Source organism: Danio rerio, chromosome 2 (assembly GCF_049306965.1).
Source record: "Danio rerio strain Tuebingen ecotype United States chromosome 2, GRCz12tu, whole genome shotgun sequence".
NCBI classification, from domain to species: Eukaryota; Metazoa; Chordata; class Actinopteri; order Cypriniformes; family Danionidae; genus Danio; species Danio rerio.
The window spans coordinates 483,721-501,539 of record NC_133177.1 but is presented as its reverse complement, the minus strand read 5'-3'; the positions used below and the strand labels follow the sequence as shown (position 1 = coordinate 501,539).

The 17,819-nt window shown below is 39.9% G+C and overlaps 3 protein-coding genes across 6 annotated transcripts in view; 2 read left to right on the top strand and 1 right to left on the bottom strand.

The window, feature by feature from the left end:
* The window catches only part of znf1014 (zinc finger protein 1014), a 560,414-nt gene that overhangs the window by 475,461 nt on the left and 67,134 nt on the right, over nt 1-17,819 (top strand). The window lies entirely within an intron of this gene.
* On the bottom strand, nt 166-4,991 carry si:dkey-33c14.6. The gene is made up of 2 exons (XM_002660690.7): nt 4,734-4,991; nt 166-3,629 (listed from the first exon to the last, which is right to left on the bottom strand). Exons 1-2 carry the CDS (start codon nt 4,822-4,824, stop codon nt 2,050-2,052), a joined length of 1,671 nt encoding a protein of 556 aa, XP_002660736.2. The 5' UTR covers nt 4,825-4,991; the 3' UTR covers nt 166-2,049.
* On the top strand, nt 6,784-17,067 carry sharpin (SHANK-associated RH domain interacting protein). 3 transcript variants are annotated; one of them, XM_001333445.10, is made up of 9 exons: nt 6,784-7,052; nt 8,057-8,231; nt 8,367-8,444; nt 8,636-8,777; nt 9,727-9,817; nt 10,310-10,607; nt 12,905-12,999; nt 14,029-14,139; nt 14,310-17,067. In XM_001333445.10, the coding sequence occupies exons 1-9, from the start codon at nt 6,885-6,887 to the stop codon at nt 14,334-14,336; spliced, it is 1,185 nt and encodes a 394-aa protein (XP_001333481.5). In that variant the 5' UTR covers nt 6,784-6,884; the 3' UTR covers nt 14,337-17,067. The 3 variants fall into 3 exon arrangements, with proteins under 3 accessions (XP_001333481.5, XP_073778101.1, XP_073778104.1); XM_073922000.1 differs by having other exon boundaries at nt 6,784-7,611; nt 7,729-8,231; XM_073922003.1 differs by having other exon boundaries at nt 6,784-7,615; nt 7,745-8,231.

The following is a 17,819-nucleotide window of genomic DNA, read 5'->3' as shown; positions in this document are numbered from 1 at the left end:
GACCCTGTAGGGCTGTAAGGAATAAAATGAAATGAGTATCAACCAAATTCACTGCAGAGAAACAACAAAGCTAAGATCTGATGTAAAATGAATGTGTTTACATTGCAAAATCACAGCTTAATGTTTTGAGATCGTTCATCCTCAATTTGATTCCATATACACTTGTTGGTAGACAAATGACCTGTTTATTTATGCAAGATATACATGAAGGCAGAACACTGAAGGTTACACGCATTAAATATGTAAACAAGGTACAGAAAGCCACTGGAAGTCAAGATAACTTCATTATCATTCAGCAATTATACAGGTTTAGAAGAGATTAGTATTTTTTTCTGAAAAACTAAGACATGCAGTGCAAAAAATGTTTACAAAATGCAGCTAAAGTCACCTTACCTTCAGAATATAGTGAAATGCAGGCTCTAAATGGGGATTTTTGCAGCAATTTAGTAGAAAAACATTAACAAACACCAATAAGCACCTGTTAAAGCAGCTTTTCTTACACTCTCTTTTTTTGGCACTAATAACTCCATAAAGTAACCAAAACTATTATATAAAAATGTTTATATTAAAAGTTTGTAAGTGAATAATAGTTGATTTGATTATTACACAATCTTTAAACTAATAAAAAAAATTAAGAACTTCTTAATAAAAAGCTCTACTAAATAAAAATGTGCATGTCAGCTACAAAATCACCTTTTGATCCTTTACGTTTTTGGACCTTACGTTTTGGAACGTTTGTAAAGCATACAGCGCCATCTGCTGGCAAAAACTATTCAAAAGCGAATCGCGATGCATTCAGAAAGTCTCAGAAATCAATCCGTATGCAGCTTCAGGTGCGCAGCTAAAATATTACCGCTCAACATTTGGTCTAGTTCTTATGTTTTGTGGCAAGTAGTCATGTAATAAGCGGGATAAAGTACATCCAGCCGGCTGTTTTCACAGAATAAACTTTACGGGTTTTATTTTGTTAACAACCTCCTGGATGTACTTTATATATCCTTTACATACTTCATTTAGGTTCAAGTGGTGTGTGTAAGGAATTGAAGGCAATCAGAATATGTATACCTTACAGCGTCGTCTGCTGGCAAAAACTATTAAAAAGAGAATCGCAATGCATTCAGAAAGTATCAGAAATCAATCAGCTTCAGGTGTTCAGCTAAAATATTACAGCGTTTTGTCTCATTTTCATGTATTGTGGCATGTAATAACCGGGATAAAGTACATCCAGCCGGTTGTTTTCACAGAATAAACCCTTCAGTCTCAGCTTCAAGTCAGGCTGTCGATAAGCCTTTCGTGCTTTATTCTGCGAAAACAACCTCCTGGATGAATTGTATACCGTTGAAGTCAGAATTATTAGCCCCCTGAATTATTAGACAGCTTGTTTATTTTTTTTCCCCAATTTCTGTTTAACATAGAGCAGATTTTTTCAACACATTTATAAACATAATAGTTTTAATAACTAATTTATAATAATGGATTTATTTTATCTTTGCCATGATGACAGTAAATAATATTTCACTAGATATTCTTCAAGACACTTCTATACAGCTTAAAGTGACATTTAAAGGCTTAACTAGGTTAACTAGGTAGGTTAAGTTAATTTGGCAAGTTATTGTATAACAGTGGTTTGTTTTGTAGATTATCGATAAAAAAATGTAGCTTAAAGAGGCTAATAATTTCGTCCCTAAAATGGTGTTTAAAAAATTAAAAACTACTTTTATTCTAGCCGAAATAAAACAAATAAGGCTTTCTCCAGAAGAAAAAACATTATCAGACATACTGTGAAAATTTCCTTGCTCTGTTAAACATCTTTTGGGAAATATTTAAAAAAAAAAAAAAATGTGTAGGGGGCGAATAATTCTGACTTCAACTGTATATCCTTTATGTATACTTATTGTAGGTTCAAGTGGTGTGTGTAAGGAATTGAAGGCAATCAGAATATGTCTGTAAACCATACAGCACCATCTGTTGGTCAAAACGAACCTCAGAATTAATTCAAAAGCGAATCGTAATGCATTCAGAACATCTCTGAATCATTTCTCGAATGCGTCAATTTAATTTAAGCAGCGTTTCTGCAGTGTGTGTCCGCCGATGCCTCTGTAAGTAACTCTCTCTAATAAAAGCTTTTCCACACTCCGGACACACGTGAGATTTCTCACTCGTGTGCGTTTTCTGGTGCGATCTTAAACTCCCAACTAATTTAAAGCTCTCTCCACACACCGAACACACATGCGGTCTCTCATCCGTGTGCAGCTTCAGGTGCGCCTTCAAGCGCGCCGCCAAAATAAACCTCTTCCCGCACTTATCGCAACTAAACGGTCTTTCTCCGGAGTGAATGAGCAGATGCATCTTATAAGTGTTGCTCTCCGCAAACCTCTTCCCGCATTCAGGACACTCGTGCAGCTTCTCTCCGGAGTGATACTTCAAGTGGACGTTCAGGCTTTTTCGAACGGTGAAACTCTTCCCGCACTGGAGGCACGAGTACGGTTTGACTCCGCTGTGAGTTCTGGAGTGCGTCTTGAGGTGTCCTTTGCATTTAAAAGTCTTTGCACACAGCGGACAGGCGTAGGGTTTCTCTCCGCTGTGGATTCTCATGTGATCCTTAAGCTGGCCTTTATGCGTGAAGCTCTTCTCGCATTCAGGACACTTGGACGGTTTCTCCCCTGTATGGATTCTAATGTGAATCTTCAGATTTCCTTTATGAGTGAAGCTCTTCCCGCATTGAGGACAGATGAAGGGCTTCTCTCCGGTGTGACTGCGCATGTGCCGCTTTATATATCCTCTATCTGTGAATCTCTTCCCGCACTGATGGCACGTGTACGGCTTCTCTCCGGAGTGTGTTTTCACGTGATTCTGCAGGATGATCTTGCGAGCGAAGCGCTTTCCGCATTGGTGACAGGAGAACGGCTTCTCTCCGGTGTGGATTCTCATGTGACTCTTGAGGTTTTCCTCATGTGTGAAACTCTTCCCGCACTGAACGCAAGTGAGCGCGCTCTTCTCCGTGTGCATGTTGGCGTGAATTTTGAGATTTCCCTTATTAGTGAAACTCTTTCCGCAGTGGCTGCAGGTATACGGTTTCTCTCCGGTGTGAATTCGCGTGTGAATCTTCAGACTCCCCTTGCATGTGAACCCCTTCCCGCAGAGCTCACAGGTAAACGGTTTCCCTGCGTAGTGAATTTTAACGTGATGCTTGAGGTATTCCTCCTGCGCGAAGCTTTTTCCGCACTGTCCGCATATGAACGGTCCGTCCTCCGTGTGAAGTCTCATGTGGTACCGGAGGCTTGCTTTATGAGTGAAACTCTTCTCGCATTGAGGACACGTGTACGGTTTCTCTCCGGTGTGCGTTCGGACGTGACACGTGAGCGTTCCCTTACACGTGAAGCTCTTCCCACATTGGATGCACGCATACGGACGCTCTCCCGTGTGGATGCGCATGTGTACATCAACACTTCCTTTACAGGTGAAGCTTTTCCCACATACTGGGCAGGTGTTCGGCTTCTCTGAGGTGTGGATGATCGTGGGATCCTCCGAGTCTAACTTGTGAATAAAACTCTTCCCTGGAGGGTTTATTTTGATGCAGTCCTTGCCGTCGCTTGATTCTTGACGTTCCTCTTTAATTTCAGTATGGTCTAATATTGAAAACACATTGACAAAAATAAGATCAGGAAGAAATTAGTTTAAAAATAATTTAAAACTCTATGCAAATCAAGAGCGACAGAACCATATAGAGATCTAAAACATGGAAATATATGTTAAGTACATTTATGATAGTTCATATATGCAACGTATATTTCGAAATATTGCAGAAAACTGCAGCTTACACTTTATTTCAGCCATTGTAATTATGTATTATTTGCATATATGTTCAAATATACACTCGCTGGCCACTTTATTAGGTACACCTGTCTAACTGCGTTAGCACAAATTTCTAATCCATCCATCCAGTCATTTCAGACTGCTGAACATGACGATGAGTTCACTGTACTCAAATGGCCTCCACAGTCACCAGAGCTCAATCCAATAGAGCAGCTTTGGGATGTGTTGGAACGGGAGATTGGCATCATGGATGTGCAGCCGACAAATCTGCAGCAACTGTGTGATGCTATCATGACAAAATCGAGCAAAATCCCTGAGGAATATTTCCAGTAGCTTGTTGAATCTACAACACCAAGGATTAAGGCAGTTCTGAAGGCAAAAGGGTCCAACCTGGTACTAATAAGGTGTACCTAATAAAGTGGCCGGTGAATGTATTACATTATATGATAATATATGGACATATATGTACACATATATACAATAATAGCAAATATATTAGATTGATCAAATATATATTCTTACTGTAGTATCCAGCACAGTGCAGTGTATAGTGAACTGTACAGTCTACAGTGATACTTCAGTTTTTACTACAGTAAACTGTGTATTGTAGTTGCAGAAATCTACAGTATTGGGTTATTTGTTTATTTTACTACAGTTGTTGTGTTACCATAGCAACTGTAGTATCACCCCAACATAATAATTCAAGTACTGTACTATACTATGGTTCAAAAACACTATTATTTACTATAAATGACCACAGTATTTGTTCGTGGGTCATTTAACACACCTAATAAACGTATGCTTATAAGCACAGAAATGTTAGAGGCAGAATGTGAAAGGCAAAGAATTGGAAAATCTGTAATTTAGTGTAGTTTTAAGACTTTATTAATTAGCAATGAACATAAATGTGCACAGACCTCTGTCTTCTTCCTCCTCGGCGTCTTCATCCTTCACTCGGCGGAGTTCTGCATCAATCGAGTCCACAATCTCCATCTTAATAAACTCCATCTTTACCGTAGCGATCTAGAGCTCATTCTTGAGTAAAACCTCCCGTTAATATATACAGAAAGGATAAATAATCTTTATATTAATCGTAAGGACAGAAATCATTACTTTGTCGCTTCTGACTAACGTTAGATGGCTTTGCTTCGAAGAAAATGCCAACGGAAAATGCTGCGGGACTTTTATTTTGTTTTGTTAAAAGTCAGTTTCAAAACACTTTGATTAAAACGCCTGGGGTCCGTTCTTCGTACGTGGATTACTCAATTAGCTGGATTTGGATGTTGACGATTTGACATGATCCAGGATCGTTTCGTTCTTCAAAGCTGATCCGAGAGTTGTTGTCATAGCAACAGTTCTGCTAGGTCAAACCTGATCGGGAGCAGATTCAAATCATATAAACAGGATTAGATCGGCTCAGTTCAAGCAAAGATAATACAGAAAGTATGTTCCGAATTCTGATATTTTCTTACAGTAGTAGTTATATACACTTGGGAAAATGGTACATATTTTTTAAACTATATATATAAAGTTATAGTCATTAATAAAATAAATTAAGTTATACATATTAATTAAACATGCAATCTGCACCCTCGAAATGAAAGTACAACTGCCACCTGGTGGTGCAAAGAGAAAACTTATTGATATGAACTTTTTAGATCGCTTTAGTACAAATTGTGTATAATAAAAATGCACAATATGTGACTTTTTAAAGCAATAATACATTTATGCAGTCATAAACTTGAAAGTTTATATGCTGGTGATTTGATGCTTCACAAAAGTTGCAGACGCCTTTACCAATATGAAAATACTTTTGTAAACAACCAGTTATTCTTTACACCGATTAAAAAACTGTACTATAATAAAGAAAATATTTTCTAAATGTAGAACTAAATACATTGATTTGCATTGAAATACATGATGAATACACTTGACACATGAAAGTGGAAATTGCAGCTCACAACAAATGTGGAAGGTTATTGCGTGTCATATTTAACAAGCCGTTTACTGCTAATTTGATGTAATTTTGCTCACATGGATAATTGAATATTAATCAGATGATGTCATTACGCTGCTGTGCCGTCAGCCAATCGTTGCATTGCTGATCATGATTTCGAGGATCGATAGATCTGTCCTTCAGCGATCTCAGATCAGTTTATCCAGACATTCTAATCTGATTCGCAAACTCGTTTGAAGAACCAAATTAGCGAGAGATCAGTTATCAAGATTAAAAGATCCAGGATCTGCCAAATCATCTTAGATCATTTAAGCGAGGTACGAAGAACGGACCCCTGAAATACTGAAGGGCTCAAAATGTAAACATTTAATCAACAATATATTTAGTATTTCTGCAAGAAGAGATGTAGTAGCGATACGGCAAAACAGAAGTATTAGCATGGTGAGTCGGTGAACATCAGTATATTTGGGTATTTTAACTCAAACCCACGAAAGAAAATGTTTTGTTTTTATAAATATAATTTAATCATACTTTTTTGGCAAATTTTACATTCACAAATGTAAATTATCAAAGTGTAAACCTGCCTTAAGGATCGACTAATAAGTTTTATGCAGCGGATTCCCTTCCAGCTGCAACCCAGTACTGGGAAACACCTGTTTTACACATACATCATTCACACGCACACTCATACACTAGTGCCAGTGTAGTTGATCAGTTCCCCTATAGCGCATCTGTTTGGACTGTGGGGGAAACCGGAGCACCCGGAGGAAACCCACGCCAACACGGGGAGAACATGCAAACTCCACACAGAAACACCAACTGACCCAGCTGGGACTCGAACCAGTGCTCTTCTTGCCGTGAGGTGACAGGGCCACCGTTTTGCCTTAATATAATACAATTAATGGGTAATTTAATAAATAATATTACAAATTCTGTCCGCTGTATCCTTTCCAGCACCCACTGTCGGAACCACACGTTTGTGTCAGGAGAAAGTGGCGGTAAATAATATCAGACGGACCGCTTCCTGTTTTGACTCGGTCGCTCGGTGAAGTAGCTGTGTTGTGTTGTGATGTGAGTGTCCGGTAATAACGGGGATCCTGCATCTGTCGTGATGTCGACGAGCACGGGCTGCAGTACGGTGCTGATGTCGGTGCGGGTCTCCGTGCGGCCGCTGCCGGTGGGCTCCGACTCTCTGCGGCTGCAGCTCAGCATGAACCCGAACCGCGCGGGGCTCTTCACCCTCACACTGAGACACACCGACCGCGGGGGACGTAGCGTGGTAAACACACACACACACACACACACATTATACATTACACACTGTCACCCTCAAAAATACCTCACACACACACACACACACACACACACACACTATACATTACACGCTGTCACTCAACTCACATACACACACCTCACATACACACACATCGTACATTACACATTGTCACTCACTCACACACCATACACACTGTCACTGAAAACACTCACTTACAAACACAACCTCATACACATTGTCACACACACCATGCACACTGTCACTCATAAATACCTCATACACACACATACATACTCGCGCACACATCAAACATTACACATTTTCACTCACACACACATACCTTGCACACACACCATACACACACACACACACACACACAAATCATCCATTACACACTGTCACTCACTCAAAAATACCTCATACACACACACACACACACACACATACATTCTCCCACACGCATCGTACATTACACGTCACTCACACACACACACACACACACACCATACCCACTGTCACTCAGAACACTCACTTATAAACACAACACACACACACACACACTGTCTGTCACATACACACAATCACTCACTCACACACAAGTCTTTCACACAAACACACTTTCACGCGCACATATCATACATTACACACTGTCACTCACTCACACATACCTCATACATAGGTACACTGTCACTCAGAACATTCACTGACACACACACACACACATTACACAGTCACTCACGCAAACACAGTCGCAAACACACAATACTCTCTCTCACACTCTCACTCACACACTCAGGGCTGTTTATGCTAATGAGGGTCACTAGTGGGCGGGGCTTTCCCCCTCTGATGACATCATACACAAAGGGAGAATGTCAATCACAGAGATCCTGCAGACTGTTTTCATCAAGTCTGATTAGAACAAACACAATTCACTACTGTTAACCATTAGAGGCACCTGGAGATACACACACACACACACACATGCTGATGATCTGTGTTTGTGGCAGTCTCTGGCAGAGTTCGACCTGCGCTCGGTGCAGTATGAGCTGAAGTCTCCGCGCTGTCATGAGCTGCGTCTCCTCAAGCCGCCGCACGACTGTCTGAGCTTCAGCTTCCGCAGCGAGCAGGAGGCGCAGGAGTGGGCGACCGTCGTCATGTCCTCACTGCGGGAGTCACACAGAGGTGCAGCACACACACACACACACACACACACTGCATATAATGCTGCTCTCACTGTCTTGTTTCCAAATAAACCATAGTAAAGTGAGTCAGTAATTAAAGATTCACGCTGAATTGAACTTTAGTTTTCCATTTCAGTTGCCAGTATTTGTCAGGAAGGCCTGCAGTATGTGAAGAGTGGAGAGAAAAGCGCAGTCCTGTCTCTGTCAATGAAAGGTTTGTTTCTGTCGGCGCTGAAGACTTGAGTGTATTGTTATTTAAAGCCTGATTCTTCTGCACGATTAATTTGCTCCCACTGTTTTGTAGTCATTAACTTTACATCTTTAAATGCAAACATTTGTGCTGCTGTTACTTTCACATTGATGAATGTTGAGATGTTAAGCAGGGATCTTGTCGTGTGTGTGTAGAGGAGCTGTGTGTGGAGCTTTCCAGAGCGATAGAGGCTGGAGATGCTCAGGCCGCTGCGCGTTACGCCACAGATCTGGCCCAGCAGCAGATGACGCTCAGCATTCAACCAGCGCCGCGCGACACCGACGACAAAGACATCAGGTATATCATAGGGCCTGGCCACTGCATGCGTTGCTGTAGTTGTCGTGTTACTATAGCAACTGTTGAAACACCACAACAGATTAATCACTATAGTTGTTACCATAGCAACTGTAGAATCACCACAACAGATCGATCACTATAGTTGTTGTGTTACCATAGCAACTGTAGAATCACCACAACAGATTGATCACTATAGTTGTTGTGTTACCATAGCAACTGTAGAATCACCACAACAGATCGATCACTATAGTTGTTGTGTTACCATAGCAACTGTAGAATCACCACAACAGATTGATTACCATAGTTGTTGTTGCTATAGCAACTATAGAATCACAACAGATCGATTACTATAGTTGTTGTTACCATAGCAACTGTAGAATCTCTACAACAGATCAATTACTAGTTGTTGATATAGCAACTATACAATCACAATATATGAATTACTGTAGTTGTTGTTACCATAGCAACTAGAGGATTACCACAACAGATCAGTTACTATAGTTGTTGTGTTACCATAGCAACTAGAAAATCACCACAACAGTTTAATTACTATAGTCGTTGTTACCATAGTAACAGTAGAATCACCACAAAAGATTAACTATTATAGTTGTTGTTACCATAGCAACTACAGAATCGCCACAACAGTTTAATTACTATAGTCGTTGTGTTACTATAGCAACTACAGAATCACCACAACAAATCAATTACTATAGTTGTTGTGTTACCATAGCAACTGTCGAATCACCACAACCCATATTTTGTCAAACCAAACTTTTATTTTATATGTGATTAATCTTTGCCCAGCACTGAAAAATATAAATAAACTCATTTTTACCATTAAAGGCTGTCTATGTTCACACACTGCTGCCTCAACACACAACTGTGTTTAAACGCCTTATAAAAGTCATTTTGGCATGAGTTTTAATCCTGGATGTGGTTTTATTTCCAGCTTGGCTGTGATAGTGGAAGATGCGTCGTCTTCCTGCTGTGTGACGGTGAAAATCCACCCGCACGTGACCGTCGCCTCGCTAAAGCAGCAGGTAGGAGGATCAAAATAAAACCTCGACAGAATCAAGTCTCTGTGATTGGTTCATTGTTCAGGTTTTTTAGCTGACATACACACACTTGTTTTACACGCAGATTATTATTCTGTCAATGCCTGGACTCTTTAATGCTGTTTCGCACACAATTCGTTTCTCTCTAAGCACTTTTATTTGATGCAATAACATGAGTTTTTGTCTTGTTTTTAAACCAAATATCTATAAATTCCTAAATCAAGAAGCATTTTCCAGACTAGTACAAAATATTGTCTTGATTCCAGAAATAATGAGTCAAAATCAAGCAAGTTTTTCCTTAAAACAAGCGAAATAATCTGCTTCCAAACCAAAAACTGGTTTATTTGGCTTCCGCCATTGGCAGATTATTATAACTCACTTAATTAAGGCACATTATTTCAGAAAACAAAACTATAATACTAAGAATTCTGTTCTGTGGACAGTGGGAGATTTACAGTCTTGTTTTGTTGTCTTCAGATGTTTGTGGAGTACGGTTTTCACCCGCGGGTGCAGCGCTGGATCATCTCTCAGTGTTTGTGCTCTGACAGTCGCTCGGTGTCGTCCTATGGCGTCTGCAGGGATGGAGACACTGCGTTCCTCTACCTGTTATCCGCAGGTCACGCCAGCCTCAGCCAGCAGCAGGAGAACGGGCTCTCCGTGCCCACAGCGGCTCCAGCAAACGCTTCACTTTCAGCCCCGGCGGGCGGCGGCAGCAGCGGGCACGACTGGAGGGCGTACAGCACTCTACCACCACGCTTCAGCCACGCCAGCACAGGTCAGACGCAACACAAATCTGACATTAATATTTGATTTTTCTGCAGTATTTACCTTAGCTATTGGGATCTTTTTGGCTCAATTTGTGTGCTATTCTAAAACACGTAAAGCTGCGGTCACGCTTCACTTCTCACCCCAAAGACTTCCATTCATACCCATACGCAAGCTCGTGCGACAAGTTTCACATGTTACTGTTTGCAAAGTTCAAGCTTGGTGAACTCTGACCTATGAAATAACATCATGCAATTGTGTGAGACTAATAGAAGCTCTTGTTTAACCCTGGCCCTGTCCAGAACAGCGTACGATAATGTGACCGCAGCTTTAGAGTCTCCTAAAACAGGTTTAAATGCCTCTATGATCAGAAAACAGCATCATTTTATCATCATGTGCGTTTAATAATTGAATCAATTTGCTGTTATTTTGATTCGATTCATTTAAATCAACTCAGAGTTCAAGGTCTGTAAGCCCCTCCCCCTTCCCTAAGCCAACTCTCATCTGATTGGTCTTTCTGTGTGGGAAACCCAACAACCATTTCAGAATTTTTATTTCGTAGGAGGCGGGATTATGCAGATGAGTTACTTTGTGTTGGTGTTGAAAGATTTGATAGTATAACAATTCTTTAAAGGGCCAGTTCACCCAAAAACGAATCAATTTGCTTTTAATTAGATTAGATTTGTTTAAATCAATTCAGAACTTCATGCATGTAAGCCCCCTTCCCCTTTCATAAGCCAACTCTTTTCTGATTGGTCAGAAAGTCTGTTTTGATGGTGTTTCTGTGTGTGAAACCCAACACCCATTTCAGATTTTCTAAGTGATAGGAGGCGGGATTATGCAAATGAGTTAATTTGATTGTGTTGATGTTGAAAGATTTGATAGTAAAACAACTCCTTAAAGGGTCAGTTCATCCAAAAAATGAATAATTTTCCTTTTATTTTGATTCGATTTAATTTAGCTCAGTTCAAGGTCTGTAAGCCCCTCCCCCTTCCATTAGCCAACTCTCCTCTAATTGGTCGGAAAGTCTGTTTTGATTTGTCTTTCTGTGTGTGAAATCCAGCACCCCTTTTCAGAATTTTTATGTGGGAGGCGGGATTATGCAAATGAGTTACTTTGTGTAAATGTTGAAAGATTTGAAAGTAAAACAAAGGGCCAATTTACACTGAAATGAATCAATTTGTTATTATTTTGATTCAGTTCGTTTGAATCCATACAAAACTTTAGGCCTGTAAGCCCCTCCCCCTTCCATAAGCCAACTCTGCTCTGATTGGTCAGAAAGTCTGCTTAAATTGGTCTTTCTGTGTGTGAACACCCATTTCTGAATTATTATATGTGGTGGGAGGCGGGATTATGCAAATGAGCTACTTTAATTGTATTGATGTTGTTGAAACATTTGAATGTATAATAACTCCTTAAAGGGCCAGTTCTCCCAAAAAATGAATCAATTTGCTGTTATTTTGATTCAATTCGTTTGAATCAATTCAGAACTTCAGGTCTGTAACCTCCTCCCCCTTACATAAGCCACTGTCCTGTGATTGGTCAGAAAGTCTGTTTTAATTGGTCTTGCTATGTGTGAAACCCAACACCCATTTCAGATTTTTTTTTGTCAAAGGAGGCAGGATTATGCAAATGAGTTACTTTGTTTGTGTTGATGTTGAAAGATTTGAAAGAAAACAAAGGTACAGTTCACCCAAAAAATATTAATTTGCTGTTATTTTGATTTGATTAATTTAAATCAGCTCAGTTCAAGGTCTGTAAGCCCCTCCCCCTTACATAAGCCTACTGTCCTGTGATTGGTCAGAAAGTCTGTTTGTGAAATCAAACGCCCATGTCTGAATTTTGATATGTGGTGAGAGGCGGGATTATGCAAATAAGTTACTTTGTGTTGTTGTTGTTGTTGGAAGATTTGAAAGTAAAACAACTCCTTAAAGGGACAATTCACCCAAAAATAAAAATTGTCATAATTTAAGTACCCGTTACTTGTTTCAAACCTTCTATCAAACACAAAAGAAGATATTATGAAAAATGTCAGAAACCTGTAACCATTGACTTCCATAGTATTTGTTTATTTGTTTTTTACTGTGAATATCAGTGGTTACCGGTTTTCAGCTTTCTTCAAAATATCTTTTTGTGTTGTAAAAATAATAATAAAATACAAAATATTTCAACATTTTCTTTTGAGCGACAGCATCTTTATTAATCATGCACTTGTTTGATGAACAACTTTGCAGACTGTTTACATGGAAAGACATCTATGATACAGACCACCGCCAGTTATTTATCAAAGATCGTGTTGTTTTTCAGGCAGCGGCGGCTCAGAAAAGCCCAGCGTCACTGACATCATTAACCTGGAGATGCTGCAACTCGGAGGCTCCAAACTCAAGTCCAGTAACACACAGGTAATAATTACATCCCCTTTCTCCATTGCACAACACATGCAGATGCAGAGGGACTGTAAATAAGTGTCCTGTATCCACATAATCATGAACCATTAGTGCAGAAACACACACACACACGGTGCACTTGTACAGCTGTGAAAAATGTGTGTATATTATCATATGTTTGTGATATATATATACATACACAAACACACACTCACTGGCCACTTTATTAGGTACACCTGTCCAACTGCTCGTTAACATAAATTTCTAACCAATCACATGGCAGCAGCTCACTGCATTTAGGCATGTAGACAGGGTCAAGAGGATCTGCTGCAGTTCAGAGCGAGCATCAGAATGGGGACGAAAGGGAATTTAAGTGACTTTAAACGTGGCATGGTTGCTGCTGCCAGACGGGCTGCTCTGAGTATTTCAGAAACTGCTGATCTACTGGGATTTTCACGCACAACCATCTCTAGGCTTTACAGAGAATGCTCCGACAAAGAGGAAATATCCAGTGAGCCGCAGTTCTGTGTGCGCAAATGCCTTGTTGATGAGGCCAGAGGTCAGAGGAGAATGGCCAGACTGGTTCCAGCTGATAGAAAGGCAACAGTAACTCAAATAAGCACTCGTTACAACCGAGCTCTGCAGAAGATCATCTCTGAACACACAACACGTCCAACCTTGAGGCGGATGGGCTACAGCAGCAGAAGAGCACACCGGGTGCCGCTCCTGTCAGCTAAGAACAGGAAACTGAGGCTACAATTCACACAGACTCACCAAAACTGGACAATAGAAGATTGGAGAAACGTTGGAGAAAATTGGGCGAAACACTTTTTATAGTAACCTCATTTACACTGATTAAAATGTAATTTTCTTTTTCTTTTAAGTCATAAAAGTTTAAAAATCCTTGTATAACCCTCAGTAACACTCGTTGCACACAATTTGATGCACACATATTATTGTTAACTTAAACACCAACACTTGGGTAATGTTGTGAATCTATGTATTTTCCTTTGTGTGTGTGTGTGTGTGTGTGTGTGTGTGTAGTCAGGCTGGCCCTGCCCGTCCTGTACGTTCATAAATAAATCTACGAGACCCGGCTGTGAAATCTGCAGCACTGACCGGCCCAATCCTCCACATCACACTCATCTTCAACAGGTGAACAACATATAATCCTCAAAATATAACACTTTCAACTATCACACAGATATTGAAGGCCACTTTCTGCATATACAGTATGTGCACATGTGGTGCTACGTATCAGATCAGAAAGAAAAGAATTGGTCTCACTCATCATCACTAACACACACACATGATTTCTGTTTCAGGAGAAGTCAAGAAGATCCAACCAGTGAAAGTGCGGCGTAAACACACAGAGAAATAATCTGATGTTGGTCAGCTGGTGTGGAGATGAAGAAGCAGACTCTTCTTTTAATCCACAGGTGTTAAACTCAGTTCCTGGAGGGCCGCAGCTCTGCACAGTTCAGCTTTAACCCTAATGAAACACACCTGATCCAACTCAGTGCTTCAGGCTTGATTGAAACCTCCAGGTGAGTGTGTTGAAGCAGGGCTGGAACTAAACTGTGCGGAGCTGTGGGTGACACCCCTGTTTAAAACGCTGGTGCTCGTAGTTTTAATAAGAGTTGACTTGAAAGTGGGAAGTTCTCAGATTGATTGGTTTCCCTTAAAGTGCCCCGTTATTAACGCTCTGGCTAAATGTAAACATCTGCATCGACTCTGATTTTCAGTGTATTGTGATGCTGAGGTTGGTGTTTACCAGCAGATGGCGCTGTTTGACTTACAAACAGCCATACTCTACTGCATACAGTGCACCACTCCGACCCAAAATAATCATTGGTAAAGCTGTTGTTATATACCCAACCAAAAATATCAGAATAGACGGATATTCCTCTGGCGAATATAATCAACGAATCGCAGTTTGTCGATTTACTGCCACGACGCTTCTGTTTTTGGATGTTTGCCTGTGATGTAGCATGAAATGTGGTCAGTGCATGTAAAATTCAGCTCAAGTGGACAATAAAACATAAAACAATGGACATAAGCATAACACGTGATGTAAGCTGTCGACTAATCAGGGTAGAGTCATCATCTAACCAATGAGAGCAGAGTACAACCATTGTTTGACCAATCAGAGCAGAGTCATAATCTAAGCAGAGCGTAATAAGGTAATCTGGCCAATCAGAGCAGAGGAGGTTCATTGTATGACCAGTCAGAGCAGAGTATGGTCATCTGACTAATCAGAAAACAGTTGGGCGATTTGACCAATCATAACAGAGTTATAATTTGACTAATTAGAAGATAATGAAGCCATCTGTCCAATCAGAACAAAGTAAAGCTATCATCTGATCAATTTCAGTAAAGTTGGGTAATTTGACCGATCATAACATAGTAGAGCCATCATCTGACCAATCAGAACCAAGTAAACATATAATCTGATCAATCAAAGCAGCATCAGGTCATCTGACCAATCAAAACATAGTAGAGTCATAACCGAGTAGAACCATCGTCTGGCCAATCAAAGCAAAGTAGGATATTTGGACAAATCATAACACAGTAGTACCATTGTCTGACCAATCAGAGCAGAGTAGGGGCATCTGACCAATTAGAACCAAGTAGAGCAATAATCTGACTAATCAGAGCTTAATAAGGTCATCTGGCCAATCAGAACAGAGTAAAGCCATCATCTGAACAATCAGAGCAAAGTAGGGTATCTAATAATAACACAGTAGGGCCATTGTCTGACCAATCAGAGCAGAGTAGAACTATCATCTGAACAATCAGAGTAAATTTGGGTAATTTGACCAATCATAACATAGTAGAGCCATCACCTGACCAAGTATAGCTGACCAATCAGAGCAAAGCAGGGAATTTTGACCGATCATAATGTAGTAGGGCCATCGTCTGATCATAATAAGGTCATCTGACCAACCATATAAAAGTAGAGCAGTCAGAGCAGAATGGGGTCATTTGACCAATCATAACATAGTAGGGCCATCATCTGACCAATCAGAGCAAAATCATAATCTTGCTAATTATAAAATAATAGGGCCATCTGGCCAATCAGAATGGAGTAGAGCCATCATCTGACTAATCGGTGTAAAGAAGGCTAATTTGAACAATCATAACTCATTATTCATCTTTTGACCAGTCAGAACCAAGTAGAGTCATAATCAGACCAATCAGAGCAGAATAAGATCATATGACCAATCAGAACATAGTAGCATCACAACAGTCAGAGCAGAGACATCATCTGACCAATCAGAGCAAAATAGGGTCATTTGACCAATCATAACACAGCAGGGCCATCATCTGACCAATCAGAACAGAGTAGAGCTGATGCTGTGCTGGATATTATGACAAAATAAAAGTCTTATTTGACTTTGTATGGATGTACATGTAAACTAAAGCTAGAATATTTAAAATGGCATATTATGGGCACTTTAATGGAAGAATGTAACTGTTGAACAGTAGTGGACAGGCTCCAGAAACTGTTGCCTATTGAGGGCGTGAGACTTGTCACACGCTAGTTCTGGACTGAAACAGCAGTGACCGCTGTGCTTGTAGATATTCAATATTATTCTGAAGAGATGATTCATTTCTGCCTGTTGTTCATTTCTGCTCCTGCAAACGTCTTCAATCTTCTTCATTCACTACACAGTGTGCGAGTCGCTGTCGACGTCTGTTCCTCGTGTCTCCTGCAACAGACAGACATGAGTTAATGTTCAGCGAGCTCTGATTTAGGGGCTTATGTTTTAAATGTGACTGTGTGTAATTATGTGCATTGAGGAAAACACAAGCCTTTTATTGCTTAATTAATGGACCGAGAATTCTCCTTAACAAAACAAACTACATGCAGACACGGTTATTAAGTGCTGTTATTGTATTTTTTTAATATAGCATAATATTTAATGAATAATCTATTGTGATTGCACTGAGTATGTGTGCATGTGTGTGTGTGTGTGTGTGTGTGTGTGTGTGTGTGTTGTAAATGATTGTGTTCCTGTTGAAAACCTGCCTGTATTTCACCATTGCTTGGCTGTGAATAAACAACGAACAGAGAAACCACATCTAGACTAAGCTTCTTTATTATTATATTGAAGATACAGTGGTAACACAACTACTATAGTAATTAATCTGTTGTGGTGATTCTACAGTTGCTATGGTAACACAACTACTATAGTAATTAATCTGTTGTGGTGATTCTACAGTTGCTATGGTAACACAACTACTATAGTAATTAATCTGTTGTGGTGATTCGACAGTTGCTATGGTAACACAACTACTATAGTAATTAATCTGTTGTGGTGATTCTACAGTTGCTATGGTAACACAACTACTATAGTAATTAATCTGTTGTGGTGATTCGACAGTTGCTATGGTAACACAACTACTATAGTAATTAATCTGTTGTGGTGATTCGACAGTTGCTATGGTAACACAACTACTATAGTAATTAATCTGTTGTGGTGATTCGACAGTTGCTATGGTAACACAACTACTATAGTAATTAATCTGTTGTGGTGATTCGACAGTTGCTATGGTCACTCAACTACTATAGTAATTAATCTGTTGTGGTGATTCTACAGTTGCTATGGTAACACAACTACTATAGTAATTAATCTGTTGTGGTGATTCGACTGTTGCTATGGTAACACAATTACTATAGTAATTAATCTGTTGTGGTGATTCGACAGTTGCTATGGTAACACAACTACTATAGTAATTAATCTGTTGTGGTGATTCGACAGTTGCTATGGTAACACAACTACTATAGTAATTAATCTGTTGTGGTGATTCGACAGTTGCTATGGTAACAC

Bases quoted from the DNA above. Each gene is read 5' to 3' on its own strand.
- sharpin (XM_001333445.10), top strand. From the start codon at position 6,885: ATGTCGACGAGCACGGGCTGCAGTACGGTGCTGATGTCGGTGCGGGTC. The intron at 8,778-9,726 runs GTATATCATAGG...TTTTATTTCCAG, and splicing joins ACCGACGACAAAGACATCAG to CTTGGCTGTGATAGTGGAAG. The intron at 9,818-10,309 runs GTAGGAGGATCA...TGTTGTCTTCAG, and splicing joins TCGCCTCGCTAAAGCAGCAG to ATGTTTGTGGAGTACGGTTT.
- si:dkey-33c14.6 (XM_002660690.7), bottom strand. From the start codon at position 4,824: ATGGAGTTTATTAAGATGGAGATTGTGGACTCGATTGATGCAGAACTC. The intron at 3,630-4,733 runs GTCTGTGCACAT...TTTCAATATTAG, and splicing joins CGAGGAGGAAGAAGACAGAG to ACCATACTGAAATTAAAGAG.